This window comes from Mauremys reevesii, linkage group 13 (assembly GCF_016161935.1).
Source record: "Mauremys reevesii isolate NIE-2019 linkage group 13, ASM1616193v1, whole genome shotgun sequence".
NCBI lineage: Eukaryota > Metazoa > Chordata > Testudines > Geoemydidae > Mauremys > Mauremys reevesii.
In genome coordinates this window covers 11,074,086-11,092,429 of record NC_052635.1, presented here as the reverse complement: position 1 = coordinate 11,092,429, position 18,344 = coordinate 11,074,086, and the positions used below count along the sequence as shown (strand labels likewise).

The 18,344-nt window shown below is 42.9% G+C and overlaps 1 protein-coding gene and 1 pseudogene across 1 annotated transcript; both read left to right on the top strand.

Moving 5' to 3' along the window:
- The first annotated feature begins 2,034 nt into the window (after positions 1 to 2,034).
- Positions 2,035 to 6,019, top strand: LOC120380653 (olfactory receptor 14A16-like). Its single transcript, XM_039498569.1, has 2 exons — positions 2,035 to 2,169; positions 4,607 to 6,019. Exons 1-2 carry the CDS (start codon positions 2,137 to 2,139, stop codon positions 5,588 to 5,590), a joined length of 1,017 nt encoding a protein of 338 aa, XP_039354503.1. The 5' UTR covers positions 2,035 to 2,136; the 3' UTR covers positions 5,591 to 6,019.
- Positions 6,020 to 16,899: 10,880 nt separating this feature from the next.
- On the top strand, positions 16,900 to 17,856 carry LOC120379991 (annotated as a pseudogene).
- The last annotated feature ends 488 nt before the right edge of the window (positions 17,857 to 18,344 follow it).

Genomic DNA, 18,344 nt, shown 5'->3' with positions numbered 1-18,344 from the left:
TCAGAAGATGGTGGTGGTGGAGCCCTCAGCAACAAGGGCTGGAGCTGGGGTCCCTCACTCCCCTCCTCTGGGGAGCAGGCCAGCAGCCCCCCCCCCATGGGTCTGTGGGTGGAGTAACAACAGCAACTGAGGTGGTGGGGGGGAAATCTACTAGCCAGCCAACAAGTAGATAGCAGAGAAAGGGGGGTGGGTGGTGGTGTCTAGCCCAGCCAGGGGAGCAGCCGGAGCAACAGCAACAGCAGCAGCGAGGGCCCAGCAGCAACAGCAGCAGCAGCCCTCTCCCTCCTACCCTCTACAGCAGAGAAGTCAAAGGGAGGTCCTCTGGCCACTGGAGAAAGAGTTTTCTGTTCCCTGAGTGACCAGAGCAGGGGCTGCACTAGAGTAATCAGGAACCTGCTAGAACCAATTAAGGCAGACAGACTGATTAGAACACCTGCAACCAATCAAGGCAGGCTAATCAAGGCACCTGGGTTTAAAAAGGAGCTCTCTCCAGTCAGGTGAGGGGGATCCAGAGGAGAGGAAGTGCGTGTGAGGAGCCGGGAGCAAGAGGCACAAGGAGCAGAGAGGGTGTGGGTGTGGGTGTGGGTGTGGGTGTGGGTGTGGGTGTGGGTGTGCTGCTGGAGGACTAAGGAGTACAAGCGTTATCAGACACCAGGAGGAAGGTCCTGTGTTGAGGATAAAGAAGGTGATTGGAGGAGGCCATGGGGAATTAGCCCAGGGAGGTGTAGCTGTCATGCAGCTGTTCCAGGAGGTGCTATAGACAGCTGCAATCCACAGGGCCCTGGGCTGGAACCCGGAGTAGAGGGCGGGTCCGGGTTCCCCCCAAACCTCCCAACTCCTGATCAGACACAGGAGAAGTTGACCCAGACTGTGGGGAAGATCACTGCGGTGAGCAAATCTGCCAATAAACGCAGTACCCACCAAGGTAAAGGAGGAACTTTGTCACAGTGTTCAAAGTTGGTCATTAGGAGGTACCCCGGGGCAAACACTAAAAACTAAGGGCCAGACCACGAGCTGGTGTAAAGTGACACAGTTCTGTTGATTTCAGAGTAGGTAGGGATATTTTTGCTCACTAACTATCGGGCCTTTTGATTTCAGTGGCACTATGGCTGATTTATGCCAGCTGGGGATCTGACCCATACTTCAATGTCAAACGGCTGATGTATAGCAGTTGGGAATACAAGCTATTGATTTCAGTGGTTCTATGGCAGATATACACCAGCTGGGGATCTGGTCTCTTACAAAGTTTCAAATCCACTTTCTTTGCCTGTGAATTGAAATGGAAGAGGAGACAAAAGTTCCTAACCAGTCAGCACTTTCTTAGCTCTTTGTCCCATGGGATTCATTACAAGAAAGAAAGAAAGGAAGAAAAAGAAAGAAAAATGTCAGGCCATTCATCCTAATAAAAGCTGATGATGGGATACAGAAAATCTTATCAACACTGAACTCCAAACTTAAAGTTCCACTCTTGTAATTAAGAACTAAGAACGTGCAGACAGGTTTGGAACTTCTCTCTCATCCTTGGTTTCAATTCACACACAAAGAATATGGATTTAAAATGTGTAATGGGCCAGTTTCTCAGCTGGTATAAATCGGTCGGAGCTCCATTGAAATCAAAGGGCCGGAACCCCAGTTGGTGAAAAGAGCCCTAGCTATTCTGAAATCTATGGAACTGTATCAATTTACAACAGCTTAGGAGCTGTCCCTTAGTTTTCAGTGTTTGACTCTGGGTACCTCTTCAAACAGCCCCGGCACCCTGAGCTGTGGATTCCTCTGGTGAGGTCAGAGCTGGGCTCACAGCCCTGGAGACCAGACTCAGCTATTTAGCTCCAGAGCAGGAACATCCTTGTCTGTGCCAATGTCTGAAATCTGCACAGGATCAGATCTAGAACTGGGAGGGGCTTCCAGTTCATGACCCTATTTAGTTCATCTCCTCTCAGCCAAGCCTGTCGCAGGAGGGGAGCAGGGAGCGCCCATCTGTGGAGTGAATCCCTATCTGCTCGGAACTGCCGAGAGACCCAGCAATGCAGGAAATCCAGCAAGGAAACATGGAAACAGCTGCTGGATAATACAGTGATGAGGGCCTGGGAGAGAGAGAGCACTAAGGACCAATGAATCCTGACTGTGGAGTACCAAATGCATGGGGAAATTTCTGCAAAGACCACCCCAGTAAGTCTGATATTTCAATTAAATATTTCAGGGTATTAATATAAGCGTACATTGAACAATATAAACACGAATTACAGTTGGAAAACTTAAAGACTTTTATAATCAATTCAGTGAAACATCTAGAGCCAGTCAAGACTTATTTTCTTTTCAGCAGAAAAAAATGACTTTTCATAGAAATTGTGAAAATTTCTGGCATGCGAGATTGTTTCTGGCATGTGAGAACTAAACAATTTCAGCTAAAAATGGCGGAACCCAGGTTTGCTGACAGCCACTGACCTGCACAGCACAGACATATAAAGAAGCAGGTGAAAGATACAACATGGCAGACAACAAGTCTCTCTTTGCACAGAGATGGAAGCACAGCTGGGATATGGTGCCATAAATCAATTTGTAACCGGGAATCAGGCCATTTTTATACAGAGATTGAGGAGGAATCATCACAGTTGACCTGCCATTTAGGACAATAGGTGATTTCATGGTTGTATTTCCCTGGAAAGTGGGAATCAGGCAATGTTGGCATTTTAGTTTCATGCCCAAGTTTGAAGCCTGCTGTTGGTTGCAAGAGAGGGACCTTCTTGGCTAGGACAGTTTATCTTGGCTTGTACTTTATTAAATCCTTCATGCTGAATTTTATCAAGTTGTTACCCAAGTATTTGACAAAACTGTAGTTCATTATTTTGTGTGTTTAGTTATTGCTAGTGAAAAAGTACATATTATATAGCTAGAATAATTTTTGGTCCTTACAAGCAAGGCTAAATAGCTGTATGTTCGCTGTTTTGCTATTAAAATGGGAAGTTGGTGTAGGGGAGTTAGGTTTTATAAAAATAGAAAAAATGTTTGGATAATTTTGATTGTAGGGGCTTTTGATTTGTCAGTTTTATTGTTATAATTAAAAATGCTTTACTAATACAAGTAATGAATGGTTATTGGCTGTAACTAGGAAAATTGCTAGAGGCTATTATGAGTTTGATGCTTTGTTTAAAAAAATAGAAAAACTTAAGTTAAAAAGTGCTTTGGAGCAGTCCCAGGAAGCTTTCTGGAGGGGCAAGGATCTAACAGTTAAGTTTTTCAGCGGGTAGAGAGAAGCCGTTCTCCCTCCCCCCCGGAAGTCTGGCTGCTGACCCCACAAAATCTTTGCTTAACTTTAAGTAAATATAAATGTTTTAAAATGCTCTAAACCTACCGCAACAGCATATGTGTGTATATGTGTGCTTAGCATGTAATAGAAAAGTACTTTTAGGTAAAATCACTTTTGCTTATGACAATTATTTATTAGACAAATGAGCTGTGCCTTGCCCCCCATTAATTTATTCCTGAAACCACCTAAAAACAGTTAAGTGACTACTGCTTTGGGTTCTGAAAAGCCTGGGAAACAGATTTGGTGAGACAGTTGCCAGGAGTGGTGGAGACGAAGGGGAAAATTGGTACAAATGGTTAACTATGCTGTGCAAGAGAGGAGCATGCGGGCCAGGGTAGCAGTTTGGAATTTCCCCATATTGTGGTCTGGGAGTCAATTTATGGATATATTTTGTTACTGGGACTCAAGGCGCCAGGCTGGCAGCCTGGTCAAGGGATTATGTCAGAAGGAAAGGGAAGACCCGGAAATGATTTTGGGAAACAGCTTGACTAATTCTAAACAGGAACATGGTCAAAGTCTTGGAGCTTTACCAGTCTGGAAGCATTACTGCAGTTCTGTAAGCAGACAGTAGCAATAGTATTACATTAAAAAAAATAAATCCATGAAAGACAAAAGGAAAGAACTAAAAAAGAATAGGATAAAAAATAAAATGAAAAGGATACTAATTAAAAAACAAACAGTTACCCTAAGTCAGACACCCGCCAGGCTCAGATCAGGGCAACGCAAAAGCAAGTGAGTAATAGTGAAAGAGTAAAAAAGAGGCTGGAGCAGGAAGTGTCTGAATTAAGCCAGCAGACGGTAGAACATGTAGAAACTGTTCAAGTGTCATTGAAGAATTCTCAGGATCAGTCCCAGGCAGATCTTGGGGGATGTAAGAGATATGTTATGCTCTCAGAGCCACGTTGGGAAATCAGAAGGAAATAGTAGCTGTGATTCGAGCACACCTCCCATGGTGTAAACAGACACAGTCCCATTGACTTTAAGGGAGCTAATCTAATTTACATCAGTGTAGGGTGACCAGATGTCCTGATTTTAGGGTCTTTTTTTATATAGGCTCCTATTATTCTCCACCCCGTCCTGATTTTTCACATTTGTTGACTGGTCACCTTACACCAGTGTGATCACACACCGGAGAAGTGCTCCGATTGTCAGAGGTGAGGAGCCCTCATGACTTCTAGTAAATGGAAGTGAAGAGTGATGTGCTCCTTTGACATTCATGAAATATTATTAAGAGGAGAATCAGAGTCATTCTATCTGTTACTCTAATTCTGACCATTGTCCTTGCCCTTCCCTCCACAGACAGGACAAAGTGTACTGAGAAGGAAAATGAGCAACCAAACTTCAGTGACTGAGTTTCTTCTCTTGGGATTCTCTGGTGTTCGGGAGCTGCAGCTGTTACACTTTGTGATGTTTCTAGTTCTTTATCTGGCAGCCCTGATGGGGAATATTCTCATCATCACAGTCGTAGCCCTTGCCCATCATCTTCATACCCCCATGTACTTTTTCCTCCTCAACTTATCCTTCATAGACCTTTGCTACATCTCTGTCCCCATTCCTAAATCCATGGTCAATTCACTAACCAACTCCAGGTCAATTTCATACTCTGGGTGCCTCACACAAGTCTTTCTCTTTCCATTGTTCGCTGTAGCTGAGCTCACCTTCCTCACTGTCATGGCATACGATCGATATGTCGCCATCTGCCAACCTCTTCATTATGAGACTGTAATGAACAGAAAAGCTTGTGTCCGAATGGCAGCCAGTGCATGGATCAGTAGTATTCTCAACTCTGCACTACACACTGGGACCACATTTACATTAAACTTCTGTGGAGGGAACGTGGTGGATCAGTTCTTCTGTGAAATCCCCCAGCTACTCAAGCTCACCTGCTCTGAGACATATCGCAGAGAATCTGGGGCAATTGTCTTTAGTGCTTGTTTATCTTTAAGCTGCTTTGTTTTTATAATTGTTTCATATGTTCAGATCTTCACCACGGTGCTGAGAATCCCCTCTGAGCAGGGCCGGCATAAAGCCTTCTCCACCTGCCTTCCTCACCTCTTTGTGGTTTCCTTGTTCCTCTGGACTCTTACTGTTGCTTACCTGAAGCCCACCTCCAGCTCAACAACGGGCCGGGATCTCATGGTGGCTGTTCTCTATTCTGTGGTGCCTCCAATGATGAATCCCATCATCTACAGCATGAGGAACAAGGAGATCCAAGCTGCCCTGAGGAGACTGATAGGACGGAGATTATTCACCATGAATATAAAGTCCATAGTTCTGCCTTGACTGTAATATTATTCTGTTGAGGGCCCATCAAGGACACTTAGCTCTCACAATGGAGTATAGAAGAAACTCATCCAACCAGTAAGCCTTCCTGAGGACACCTCAGCAAGAATATGGGCAATGGATGCACCTGTGAGTCATCAAAGCATGTAAGGACATGTGATATGCTCATGTGACCCTGGACTCCATCTTGAAACAGTAACTCTCTACAAACAGAGGTTGTGAACTTTCATTGAGATAGTAAGATTTCTTGTGCATGACAGAGGATATAAAAGACCCCTGAGCCATCTCCATTTTGTCTTCATTTTCTGCTTCATTTCTATGGACTGGATTTTTACCAAGCAAGCTTGGAACAAGAACTGATGACCCCCTAATGTGTTTGGGTGATTCCAGAGAGACATTTGCAAGCTAATAATTTGTTTAATCACTGCTATGATCTTGATCTTTGAATGCTGAAAGACCACTTGAATGTATATGATCTATTAACCATTAATAATTTTCTTTTTCTTCTTTTATTAATAAACATTTAGATTTTTAGTTACTAAAGGATTGGTATCAGTGTGATTAATGGCTAAGATCTAAGTTATATATTGACCTGGCTAAGTGGCTGATCCCTTAAGACTGGAAGGACCCTATATCTGATTAAATTGATTTTCAGTAATCATTCATCCTATACTCCGGTGTCTGGGTAGTGAACCATGGGCTGGGATGACTAAGAAGACTGCATTTTTGGCTTCTTGTTAACCAGTGTGGTGAGACAGAAGTTCACTTTTGTTACTGGCTTGGTATAATCTAATGGTAGAATAGCCACCAGTTTGCGGGAGTCTGCCCTATGTCTCAGCAGTTTGTCCTGAATTTGACTTTGTCAGCTGTGACCCGCTGAGGAATGGTGACATACCTGACTCTGTATAATGAGGACAAATACGGATCCCATTTCAGTTTTTCTTGTGTCAGGGGAGGAGTTGCTATGTAATATTTTCTCTTATGTTATGCTTTGTTCCTGCTGTGGTAAGTAAATTATTATACTTTGTTTAGAGAAAGCTTTTCTGGTCACTCAAATTAATACTGGTCACAGCTCCAGGGGGAATAACAGCAGGTACCAAATCCAATTCACCGTGCTGGGAAATCACATTGGTGCACAAGATGTTGTACCCCAGGATCCAATTTAAGAGTTGGTGAATAACATAGTTCCCCCTAAGAGAGAGTCTGGCGCAAGGCTGTGACCCGATGGGTGCACTCAAAGAAAGCAGAGAAGGGGTCAGAGGTGCAGCTAGCCCTGTAACTATGACAAAGTGGGATTTCACTTTTGACTTCAAAGGGATCCAGATTTGGCCAATGGTCTTTCATCCATACAGCTATCCAAATATTACTAAATGTGCCCCGGACCACAGAATGTGGCTATTATTAATTATTTGTTATTAATTATTTATTATTATTATTATTAATTTAATTAATTTGATTACCTCCATTGTGCATACTTTTTTACATAGCCATTCAGGGAAGCATCATATGATTAGATAGATAGATAGATAGATAGATAATCCTTGCAAATTATTGTGCTTCTTTTTCTGTTCTTGACTGTAAAACTCCAGATGATTATTTCCTTCAAACCATTTATTATTCATCATTATTCATCAAAGACTTTTTGCAAATATTTCGTGCTGAAACCAACAGTATTCCTGAGATTCATTGATGGTATTTTCAACCTCTGGACAGACAATAGAAACTTCTTCATAGATTTCCACCACAGCTTCAGCAACCATTCTCTAGAATATTCCCATACCAGCATCAACTTCCTGGAAACCACCATCAGCAATGGGATCCTACAGATAACTCTACACATTTAACTTCACAGATCCACTAAGCACTCCAGCACACCAAGAAGTCTGTTGTCTACAGCCAGGTACTCAGATGCCACAGAATTTTCTCCTAGGAGAAAGTCTGGAATACATACCTTAACACACTTAATGCCAGCTTCACCAAACATGGACACTCCAGCAGAGAAGTAGATTGCAGCATGGAACAGGCCACACAAGTACCCTGAGAAAACCTACTTCAATACTGGTCACTTTTTAAGAACAGGTTAGATGAACACCTGTCAGGGATTGTCTAAATAATACGTAGCCATCCCTTGGTGCAGAGGTCTTGGCTAGATAATATATTGAGGTCCCTTCCAGTCCTAAATTTCTATGATTCTATGTAAGGATCAGATTACCATCTCATTTAGATCCATGCCAATGCAGAGGAGCACTTTCACATAGGTGGTGAGTATAAAAGGCCAGGGCAGGCTAAGCCTCCCCAAACAGGTTGCAGTGCACTTCCCTTTGGAGGTGCGCTGACCTGCTGCATTTGGAGCATCGCTGCCGAAAGGGTATCTGGGCCATAGCCCTGCCTGAGCTCTGCCCTAGACCCCGCTGCTGCTTGTCCTTTTCCCCCATGGCCCACTCACACTGCTCCTTTTCCCACCTCTGCTCTGCCTCTTTCCCCTGAGGACCTCCTCCCCACTGGCCACCTGGGATGAAGAGGCATGAACAGCGGGCAGGGGTTCACAGTTGAGAGGGTGAAGAGATGCGAGCAGCAGGGTGGGGGACTTGGGGAGGGTCGAAGGGGCACAAGTGGCAGGTGGGAGGCCCTTGAGGGAGGGGGTGAAGAGGTGGGAGCAGGCGCGGGGGCATTGGGGAAGGGAGTGAAGGGGTGCAAGCAGCGGGCAAGGGGGCCTCAGGGTGGGGCAAACAACCACTGTTGCTGTGAGAATAACCACTGCCTGCCAGTTCACACAAAGCCTCTAACATGCAAATTCTCAATTATATGACTGTTCTGATGAGTCACTCATGAATTACCTTACAGGACGACGCCAGAGAATTCCCAGTCCCAGACTTGTTCCCAGAAATGTGTGTCTTGTACTGCCCGGAACCTGCATGAACTATGCAGGTCCATAAAAAGTCCATTATTTCATCAATGGAAAATGATAAACACAGACCATGTTATCTCAGTTGGAGGTTCCCAAACACTTTATTCCAAACACATGGGTTTAGATAAAACAATTCATCAAGTTTATTAATTACATAAAGATGGATTTTAAGTGATTACAAGTAAGGAAGCAAAAAAGTCAGAATTGGTTACAAAGAAAATAAAAGATAAAATGCAAATGAATACCTAATTTAGCAAGGTAAATAAATTCAAAACAAAGGTTTTTTTCTCAACACATGCTCTTTTCAGCCTTTTACTGGCTGGAAGTCTCCGAGCCAGGACTCCTGCCCCAGTTCAATGTTTTTTTCAGGTGTTTTTGATGCCATGAGTGCAGAGAAAGAAGGACAGAGAGGGGATCTGTATTGTTTGTTTTCTATGCTTATACTATTCCCTCCAATTTGAGGTTTGTCTCCAGCTGGGGTTCAGGCAACTGCCAGTCTATTTACACAGGACACCAGCTTTTTTCATTGCCAATATGTAAATTTCTCACTTATACCCATCTTTCTGGCAAAGTACGGCTGCTTACCTAGGTGAGAGCCAACTGGATTTTGTGACACATGGCTGAGCTGTTGGTTAGCCCTTTGTTTCTGGGGAACTGATCTGAAACTGTTTTTCTAAACTTGGAACATGTAATACAGTAGAATCTTATAATTTTACATATAAAGTTACCATACATATTTTAGTAGTACAAAATGTTCAGCAGGTTATGAGTTTTCAAATGATACCTCAGAAGGCATACTTTGTAGAAAATTTACATTTGTAAAAAGGGTGAAAATAAGAGTACAATCTATCACAGTCAGTATTTCTGAAACAAATTCTAGGAGGGAGGCTGGCTCATCTGATTAAAAGAGCTTTAAACTAGACATTGGGGGGAGATGGTTGGGAGAGGTCCAGGTACTCTCCACGCCAAATTTATACATTGAGAGTGAGAACAACAGGATAACAACAGATATAGCCAGAGGGGGAGGGTTAGGTATAAGGAAGAGGGAGCGGGACGGATACTAGACCGACAGGTCACACTGGTAGTACTGTGTCCCTACCAAGTTGGGTGAAAAGGGTGAGAGGAGCCAAACAGCAAAAATTAGGATGTTTGTTCACCAATGCGAGAAGCTTAGGTAACAAAATGGAGGAACTGGAGCTCCTGGTCCGAGAATTGAAACCGGATACCGTAGGAATAACCGAAACATGGTGGAATGGTAGCCATGACTGGAGTACAGGTATGGAAGGGTATGTGCTGTTTAGGAAAGACCGAAACAAAGGTAAAGGTGGGGGAGTAGCATTGTATGTCAATAATGAGGTGAAATGTAACGAAATAACTAGCAATGCAATGGATAATAGAGAGTCTGTTTGGGCAATGGTGACATTGGGGGAGAAAACTACTAGAGCGTCCCCTGGGATAGTGATTGTGGTGTGCTATAGACCGCCGGGACCTAGCCTGGATATGGATAGAGAGCTCTTTAATGTTTTTAAGGAGGTAAATACTAATAGGAACTGTATGATCATGGGGAGACTTTAACTTCCCGGATATAGATTGGGAAACAAATGCTAGTAATAATAATAGGGCTCAGCTTTTCCTAGACGTGATAGCTGATGAATTCCTTCATCAAGTAGTTGCTGAACCGACGAGGGGGGATGCCATTTTAGATCTGATTTTGCTGAGTAACGAGGACCTTGTTGAGGAAATAGTTGTAGGGGACAACCTTGGCTCGAGTGACCATGAGCTAATTCGTTTCAAAATAAATGGAAGGATAAATAAAATTGCATCTGAGACTAAGGTTTACGATTTCAAAAGGGCTAACTTTACTAAATTAAGGCGACTAGTTAGGGAAGTGGATTGGACTAACATATTTAGGGATCTAAAGGCGGAAGACGCCTGGAGTTACTTCAGGTTGAAGTTGCAGGAGCTGTCAGAGGCCTGTATCCCGAGAAAGGGAAAACGGTTCGTAGGTAGCAGTTTTAGACCAAGCTGGATGAGCAAGCGTCTCAGAGGCGTGATTAAGAAAAAACAGAAAGCGTACAAGGACTGGAAAATGGGAGGGATCAGCAAAGAAACCTACCTTATTGAGGTCAGGGTGTAGGGAAGCAGTGAGAAAGGCAAAGAGCTGGGTGGAGATGGACCTAGCGAAGGGGATTAAAACCAATAGCAAAAGGTTTTTTAGCCATATAAATAGGAAGAAAACCAAGAAGGAAGAAGTGGGACCGCTTAAAACTTTAAACGGAGTGGAGATTAGGGATAATCTTGGCATGGCACAATATCTAAACAAATATTTTGCCTCGGTCTTTAATGAGGCTAATGAAGGTCTAAGGAATAGTGGTAGAGGGACTGACGGGAATGAAGATATGGGGGTTGACATTATGGTATCTGAGGTAGAAGCCAAACTTGAACAGCTTAACGGAAGTAAATCAGGGGGCCTGGATAATCTTCATCCTAGAATATTAAGGGAATTGGCGAGTGAAATTGCAAGCCCGTTAGCGATGATTTTTAATAAATCTCTAAACTCGGGGGTTGTACCGTTTGACTGGAGATTAGCTAATATAGTTCCTATATTCAAGAAGGGGAAAAAAAGTGACCCAGGTAACTACAGGCCTGTTAGTTTAACATCTGTAGTATGCAAAGTCATGGAAAAATTTTTAAAGGAGAGAGTGGTTACGGACCTTGAGGCCGATGGCAACTGGGACAAATTACAGCATGGTTTTACGAAAGGTAGATCGTGCCAAACCAACCTGATCTCCTTCTTTGAGAAAGTAACAGATTTTTTAGACAAGGGAAATGCGGTGGATCTAATATATCTTGATTTCAGTAAGGCGTTTGATACGGTACCGCATGAGGAATTACTGGTTAAATTGGAAAAGATGGGGATCAAAATGAAAATCCAGAGGTGGATAAGGAGCTGGTTAAAGGGGAGACTGCAGAGGGTCGTATTGAAGGGTGATCTGTCGGGTTGGAGGGGGGTTACCAGTGGAGTTCCTCAAGGTTCGGTTTTGGGTCCGATTTTATTTAATCTATTTATCGCTGACCTCGGAACCAAAAGTAGGAGTGGGCTGATAAAGTTTGCGGATGACACCAAGTTGGGAGGTATTGCCAATTTGGAAAAGGATCGGGATATCCTCCAGGGAGATTTGGATGACCTTGTAAACTGGAGTATTAGTAACAGGATGAAATTCAATAATGAGAAGTGTACGGTTATGCATTTAGGGATGACTAACAAGAATTTTAGTTATAAGCTGGAGACGCACCAGTTGGAAGTAACGAGGAGGAGAAGGACCTAGGAGTTCTGGTTGATCGTAGGATGATTATGAGTAGGCAATGTGATGTGGCCGTTAAAAAAGCTAATGCGGTCTTGGGATGCATTAGACGAGGTATTTCTAGTAGAGATAAGGAGGTGCTAGTCCCGTTATATAAGGTGTTGGTGAGACCTCATTTGGAGTATTGTGTGCAGTTTTGGTCTCCCATGTTTAAGAAGGATGAATTCAAACTGGAACGGGTACAAAGAAGGGCCACTAGAATGGAAAGCCTGTCGTATGAAAGGAGACTTGAGGAGCTCGGTTTGTTTTCCTTAACCAAAAGAAGGATAAGAGGAGATATGATTGCACTCTTTAAATATATCAGAGGGATAAATACCAGGGAAGGAGAGGAATTATTTCAGCTCAGTGCTAATGTGGACACGAGGACAAACGGATATAAATTGTCAGTCAGGAAATTTAGGCTTGAAATTAGACGAAGGTTTCTAACCATCAGAGGAGTGCAATTCTGGAACAGCCTACCGAGGGAAACAGTGGGGGCGAAGGACCTCCATGACTTTAAGATTAAGCTGGATAAGTTTATGGAGGGGATGGTATGATAGGATAACAGGTTTAGTCAATAGGTCAATAACGTGCCACACTGGTAATTAGTACAAAGGGTCAATGTTGGGATATTGTTAGCCTTTTCCAGAGGGTCTGGCTGGAGAGTCTTGCCCACATGCTCGGGGTTCAGCTGATCGCCATATTTGGGGTCGGGAAGGAATTTTCCTCCAGGGTAGATTGGCAGTGGCCCTGGAGGTTTTTCGCCTTCCTCCGAAGCATGGGGCAGGGGTCGCTTGCTAGTGGATTATCTGCTACTTGAAGTCTTTAAATCATGATTTGGAGCATTCAACAGCAGAGTCAAGGGAGAGAATTAGTTCAGGAGTGGGTGGATCAGCTTATGTGGCCTGCATCTTGCAGGAGGTCAGAGTAGATGATCATAATGGTCCCTTCTGATCTTGAATTCTATGATTCTATGATTCCCACAAACCAGAAATCCCACAGTTTGGGCAGTTCGACTTACAAGTTTTGTTTGGCCCAAATGCTATGCTCTATTGCTAAGTAATTACTAACATTCATTCATCACCACTCAGAGCAACCTCTTGGCCATTTAACAGTAACATCTCAAGAAGTGAGGTTTCACCAGAAAACAACAAGGTACAGCATTTTTCTTCTGATATCTTAATTTAAACACCTGGACAACTGGAATCTGCTGAGGCACCCTGAGCAAAGCAGTGGTGGCTCATTGACAATAGAATAGTCTTATGAAGCTGCAGCCCAAGTCTGTTAACATTCAGGAAGTGAACTGTGGCCTACCTATTCTCTCAAAAAGGGGGTGGAGGGCTAACAGTGAGGTGGTAAAATTTGCAGACGATACAAAACTACTCAAGAGAGTTAAATCCAAAGCAGACTATGACGAGTGACAAAGGGATCTCGCAAAACTGGGTGACTGGGCAACACGATGGCAGATGAAATTCAATATTGATATATTTAAAGTAATGCACATTGGAAAACATAACCCCTACTGTACATATAAAATGATGGGGTCTAAAAATAGCTGTTGCCACTCAAGAAAGATCTTAGAGTCATTGTGACTAGTTCTCTGAAAACATCTTCTCAATGTGCAGCTGCAGTCAAAAAAGCTAAAGGAATGTTGGGAATCATTAAGAAAGGAATAGATAATAAGACAGAAAATATTATATTGCCTCTATGTAAATCCATTGTACGCCCAACAATTGGAATACTGGCTGCAGAGGTCACCCCATCTCAAAAAAGATATCTTAGAATTGGAAAAGCTACAGAGAAGGGCAACAAAAATGGTTAGGGATATGAAATGGCTTCCGTTCGAGGAGACATTAATAAGACTGGGACTTTTCAGTTTGGAAAAGAGATGATTAAGAGGGGATGTAATAGAGGTATGTAAAATCATGAAAGGTGTGAAGAAGTGAATAAAGAAATATTACCGGTATTTACTCCTTCACATAACATAACATTGGTCACCCAATGAAATTAATAGGCAGCAGGTACTTCTTCACATAACACAGAGTCAAACTGTGGAACTCATTGCCAGGGATGTTGTGAAGGCCAAGACTACAATGGGATTCATAAAAGAATTAGATTAATTCATGGAAGATAGGCCAATCAATGGCTGTTAGGCAAGATGGTTTGGGATGCAACCCCATGTTCTAGGTGTCAGTAGACTTCTGTTTGCCAGAAGCAGGGAGTGGATGACGGGGGATGGATCATTCAATGAGTCCCCTGTTCTGTTCATTCCTTCTGAAGCATCTGGCATTGGCCACTGTTGGAGTTTTTCCCTGTGGGTCTCTGCTGCTGAGCTGTGCATGGCTCCAGGGAGTAAAATACACATGGATAAATCACCTTCCCTCAGTATAGGTCCTTGAATGCCAGTGAGGGTCAAAGTCAGCTGTGCACAGCTCAACTGCTGAGAGCAACGGCTTGGAATCAAATACAGACTTAGAGTGGGGGATGAAAGGACTCTTAGAAAGTTGTGCCTTTGCTTGTAGTTACTACTAGAAGGTCAGACAAACAGATAGATAATGACTACAGAATCCTGATGTTGGACTGAATCCATCACATATTAGGAAAATATCCTCAAATCCACAGTAAGTTTTCTCATTCCATTTAATTTGTCTGAAGGTTAACATCCAGGGGTAGTTTACGAACAGTAATAAGAATTACACTCAGATGTCCTTTATATTTTCCTACCAATTTACTCATCTGAGGCTGGGGAGAAAATAATTAATTAAAAGAATAAAATAAAAAATTCTCCTTACAAACAATTAAAGCTTTTCATCAACAAACCAAAACTCATTTTCCTTCAGTGTTTGGCATCTGAAAACTTTCATCTTAAAAGTGAAAAATTGAAGAAGAAAACCTAGCGAGGCTGTTTTCTGAGATTTCAGTTTTCCAGCAAAACATCACAAATTTGAAAGGAAAGCTAATGCATTCTTAAATGAAAATATAGTTTGATAAAATCCCATATGAACATTTCTAAGAAACCTTAAACTTTAAACAAGGGAAGGAAAAGTTAATGTTGTTTAATAATATATAATTAAAACCCCATTCATTCTCTGGCAGTGGTGGGGAGGGATGACTCAGTGGTTTGAGCTTTGGCCTGCTAAACCCAGGGCTGTGAGTTCAATCCTTGGGGGGTCCATTTAGGGAACTGGGGTAAAATTCTGTCTGGGGATTGGTCCTGCTTTGAGCAGGGGGTTGGACTAGATGACCTTCTGAGATCCCTTCCAATTCCATGATCTCTTTTCATTTCTCTTTCAAAGGAAAGTACAGCAAAGTAACTGACATAGCTGATAGGTCACAGAATATGTGTCATACACACTAGCCCCTTTAAACATGGTCAGAGTTGTACCAATCAGCCAAAGCCTGTCTACCTGGACAGAACCCATGGCAATAGAGGGGGTCAACAGAACCAGAACACCAACCTCCTGGTTCAACAATGTTTCCAGGGTACAACACTGCTGCCAGCTGAGCAGAGGTGCTGTAAATGGGTGCACTGACCATACACATGCTAAGACACAGCCCATCCCCCAAAGAGCTTACAGTCAAGTAGAGAAGGCAGAGAAAGGAAGGGTAAACTGAAGCACAGAGAGGGGAAGTGACTGGTACCGTATCACACAGCAAGTCAGTGCCAGAGCCAAGAAAAAAAAAAGTCTCCTCTGACTGCCACTGAATCAAATAGCACAGATCTAAAGTCACAGCAGGAAACAATACAATATACAAGTAACTGAGCAATGCTACTAGTCCATCATTACATAGATATTCAGAGATTCACAGAGTCCATGGCCTGAAGGGATTAGTGTGATCATCTAGTCTGTCTTCCTGTTTATTGGAGGGCAGCGAACTTCCCCAAAATAATTCCTAGAGCAGATCTGTTGGAGAAAGACCCAGTGTTGGTTTGAAAAGTTCCAGTGATGGAGAATTCACCACAATCCCTGTAAATTGTTCCAATGGTTAATCACTCTCACTTTTAAAAAAATGTGTTTTTTTTCCAGTCTGAATTTGTCTAGCTTCAAATACAGCTATTGGATCATGTTAAACCTTTCTCTGCAAGATTGAAGAGCTCATATTACATATTGATCCACCCCAGGTAGTTTGAGACTGCCCTCAAGTCACCCCTTAATCTTCCCTTTCTTAGGCTAAATAGACTGAGCTCTTTGAGGGTCTCCCTACAAATCATGTTTTCTAATCATTGAATCTTTCTTGTGGCTTTTCTCTGAACCGTCTCCATTTATCAATATCTTTCTTGAATTTTGAGCACCAGAACTGGACACCATATTCCAGCAATGGTCACACCAGTCCCTAATACAGAGGTAAAATAACCTCTCTACTCATATTCAAGATTCCCCTGTTTATGCACCCCAGATCTCTTTAGCTATTGGTCATACTGGGAGTTCATGTTTAGCTGATTATCAATCATGACCCCCAAATTGTTTTCAGTCACTGCTTCCCAGGATAGTGCCCCCATCCTATAAGTATGGTCTGTATTTCTTGTTTGCAATATGGAGTGCGGGTGGAGCTGGTATTGGGTGCCATAAATCAGTGTGTACCCAGGTAGCAGACAGCTGTGTGGTGTTGGGGTAAAATCAATGTGGAAGGTCTACCCCCACAGAATGCTGGGTGAGTCCATGTCATATTTCCGGGGAAAGTGGGAATCAGGTGGCTTTCTATTTGTAGCAATAGGGGATCCAACTTGGCCGGAATTGTATTTTGGATTTAATTTGTTCCATCCTTCATACTGCATTTATCAAATCACACCATGGGCCTATTCCTCAGATGGGGTAAAGTGATGAAGCTCTGTTGACTTTAAAGAAGCTGATTGAATTCACACAACTGTGATAACACGATTGAGTGATTGTCAGAGGTGAGGAGCGCTAGCATCACCAAGTCAGTGTAAGTGATGACATTCATACAATGAGATATTAGGGAAAGGGGAATCAGGGCCATTCTCTCCGTCACTCTAAACCTGACCATAACCTTTCTCATTCCCTCCACAGGCATCAAACAATGTACTGAGGAAGAAAATGTCCAATCACACCACTGTGACTGAGTTCCTTCTCCTGGGATTCTCTGACGTTCGGGAGCTGCAGATTTTATACTTTGTGGTGTTCCTGGTGATTTACCTGGTGGCCCTGATAGGGAATCTTCTCATCATCACAGCCATAGCCCTCAACCACCATCTTCACACCCCCATGTACTTCTTCCTGGTGAACCTGTCCATCCTAGACATCAGCTCCATCTCTGTCACCATCCCCAAATCCATAGCCAATTCCCTCATGAACACCAGGTCAATTTCTTATTCTGGATGAGTCATACAAGTCTTTCTCTTTCTCATCTTTATTTCAGCGGATTATGCATTATTGACTGTCATGACATACGACCGACAAGTCACCCTCTGCCAACCACTGCACTATGAGAGAGTGATGAACAGGATGACGTGTGTCCAAATGGCAGCAGGTGTGTGGATCAGTGGTATTCTTTACTCTGCCCTGCTCACTGGGAGCACATTTGCGATATCTTTCTGTGGAGGGAACGTGGTGGATCAGTTCTTCTGTGAAATCCCCCAGCTTCTTAAGCTCGCCTGCTCTGACTCAGACCTCAGTGAAACTGGGGCTATTGTCTTCAGTGCATGCTTAGCCTTAAGCTGCTTTGTTTTCATAATTGTGTCATATATTCAGATCTTCAAAGCAGTGCTAAGAATCCCCTCTGAGCAGGGCCGTCGTAAAGCCTTCTCCACCTGTCTTCCTCACCTTACTGTGGTCTCCTTGTTTATTTTCACTGGTACTGTTGCCTACCTGAAACCCACCTCCAGCTCAGCATCAGGTCTGGATCTCTTGATGGGTGTTCTCTATTCTGTGGTGCCGCCAACGATGAATCCGATCATCTACAGCATGAGAAACAGGGAGGTGAAAGGTTCATTGAGTAAACTGATAGGTTGGAGGTTATTCAGCAAGAATAAAATGTCCATATTTCTCCATTGATAGGAATTTCATTCTGACTTTCCTTATAAATATAATCAGCTGATGACATTATCGCCTCCATGTGAACATACCATGCAACATCATGATGCAGAATTGGGTACTTGCATGTGTAAAAATCCAGACAAGCATCACTCAAGAAAAATAAGACTTACTTTATGTTTAAACCAATGTAAATGAGATCCAGAATCTATCTATCTATCTATCTATCTATCTATCTATCTATCTATCTATCTATCTATCTATCTATCTATCTATCTATCTAAGAACCTTGCACATAAAATGAGTAACAATAGTAAACTCAGTAGTGGGGTTTCGGACTCTTATTTTTTAGGATAAAAACTCTGATCAAGGTATGAACACATTTGTTCTTTGTGGATTTTTTGTGTCTGTTTTTTCTCTCTCTCTCTCTTTTTTTAATTTATATTTTTGGGGTTGTTTGATGCTTTTATTTGTTTCTTTGTTCCAGGCATGTTTGGAGGTGGGAAGGC

Bases quoted from the DNA above. Each gene is read 5' to 3' on its own strand.
- LOC120380653 (XM_039498569.1), top strand. From the start codon at position 2,137: ATGCATGGGGAAATTTCTGCAAAGACCACCCCA. The intron at 2,170-4,606 runs GTAAGTCTGATA...TTCCCTCCACAG, and splicing joins TTTCTGCAAAGACCACCCCA to ACAGGACAAAGTGTACTGAG.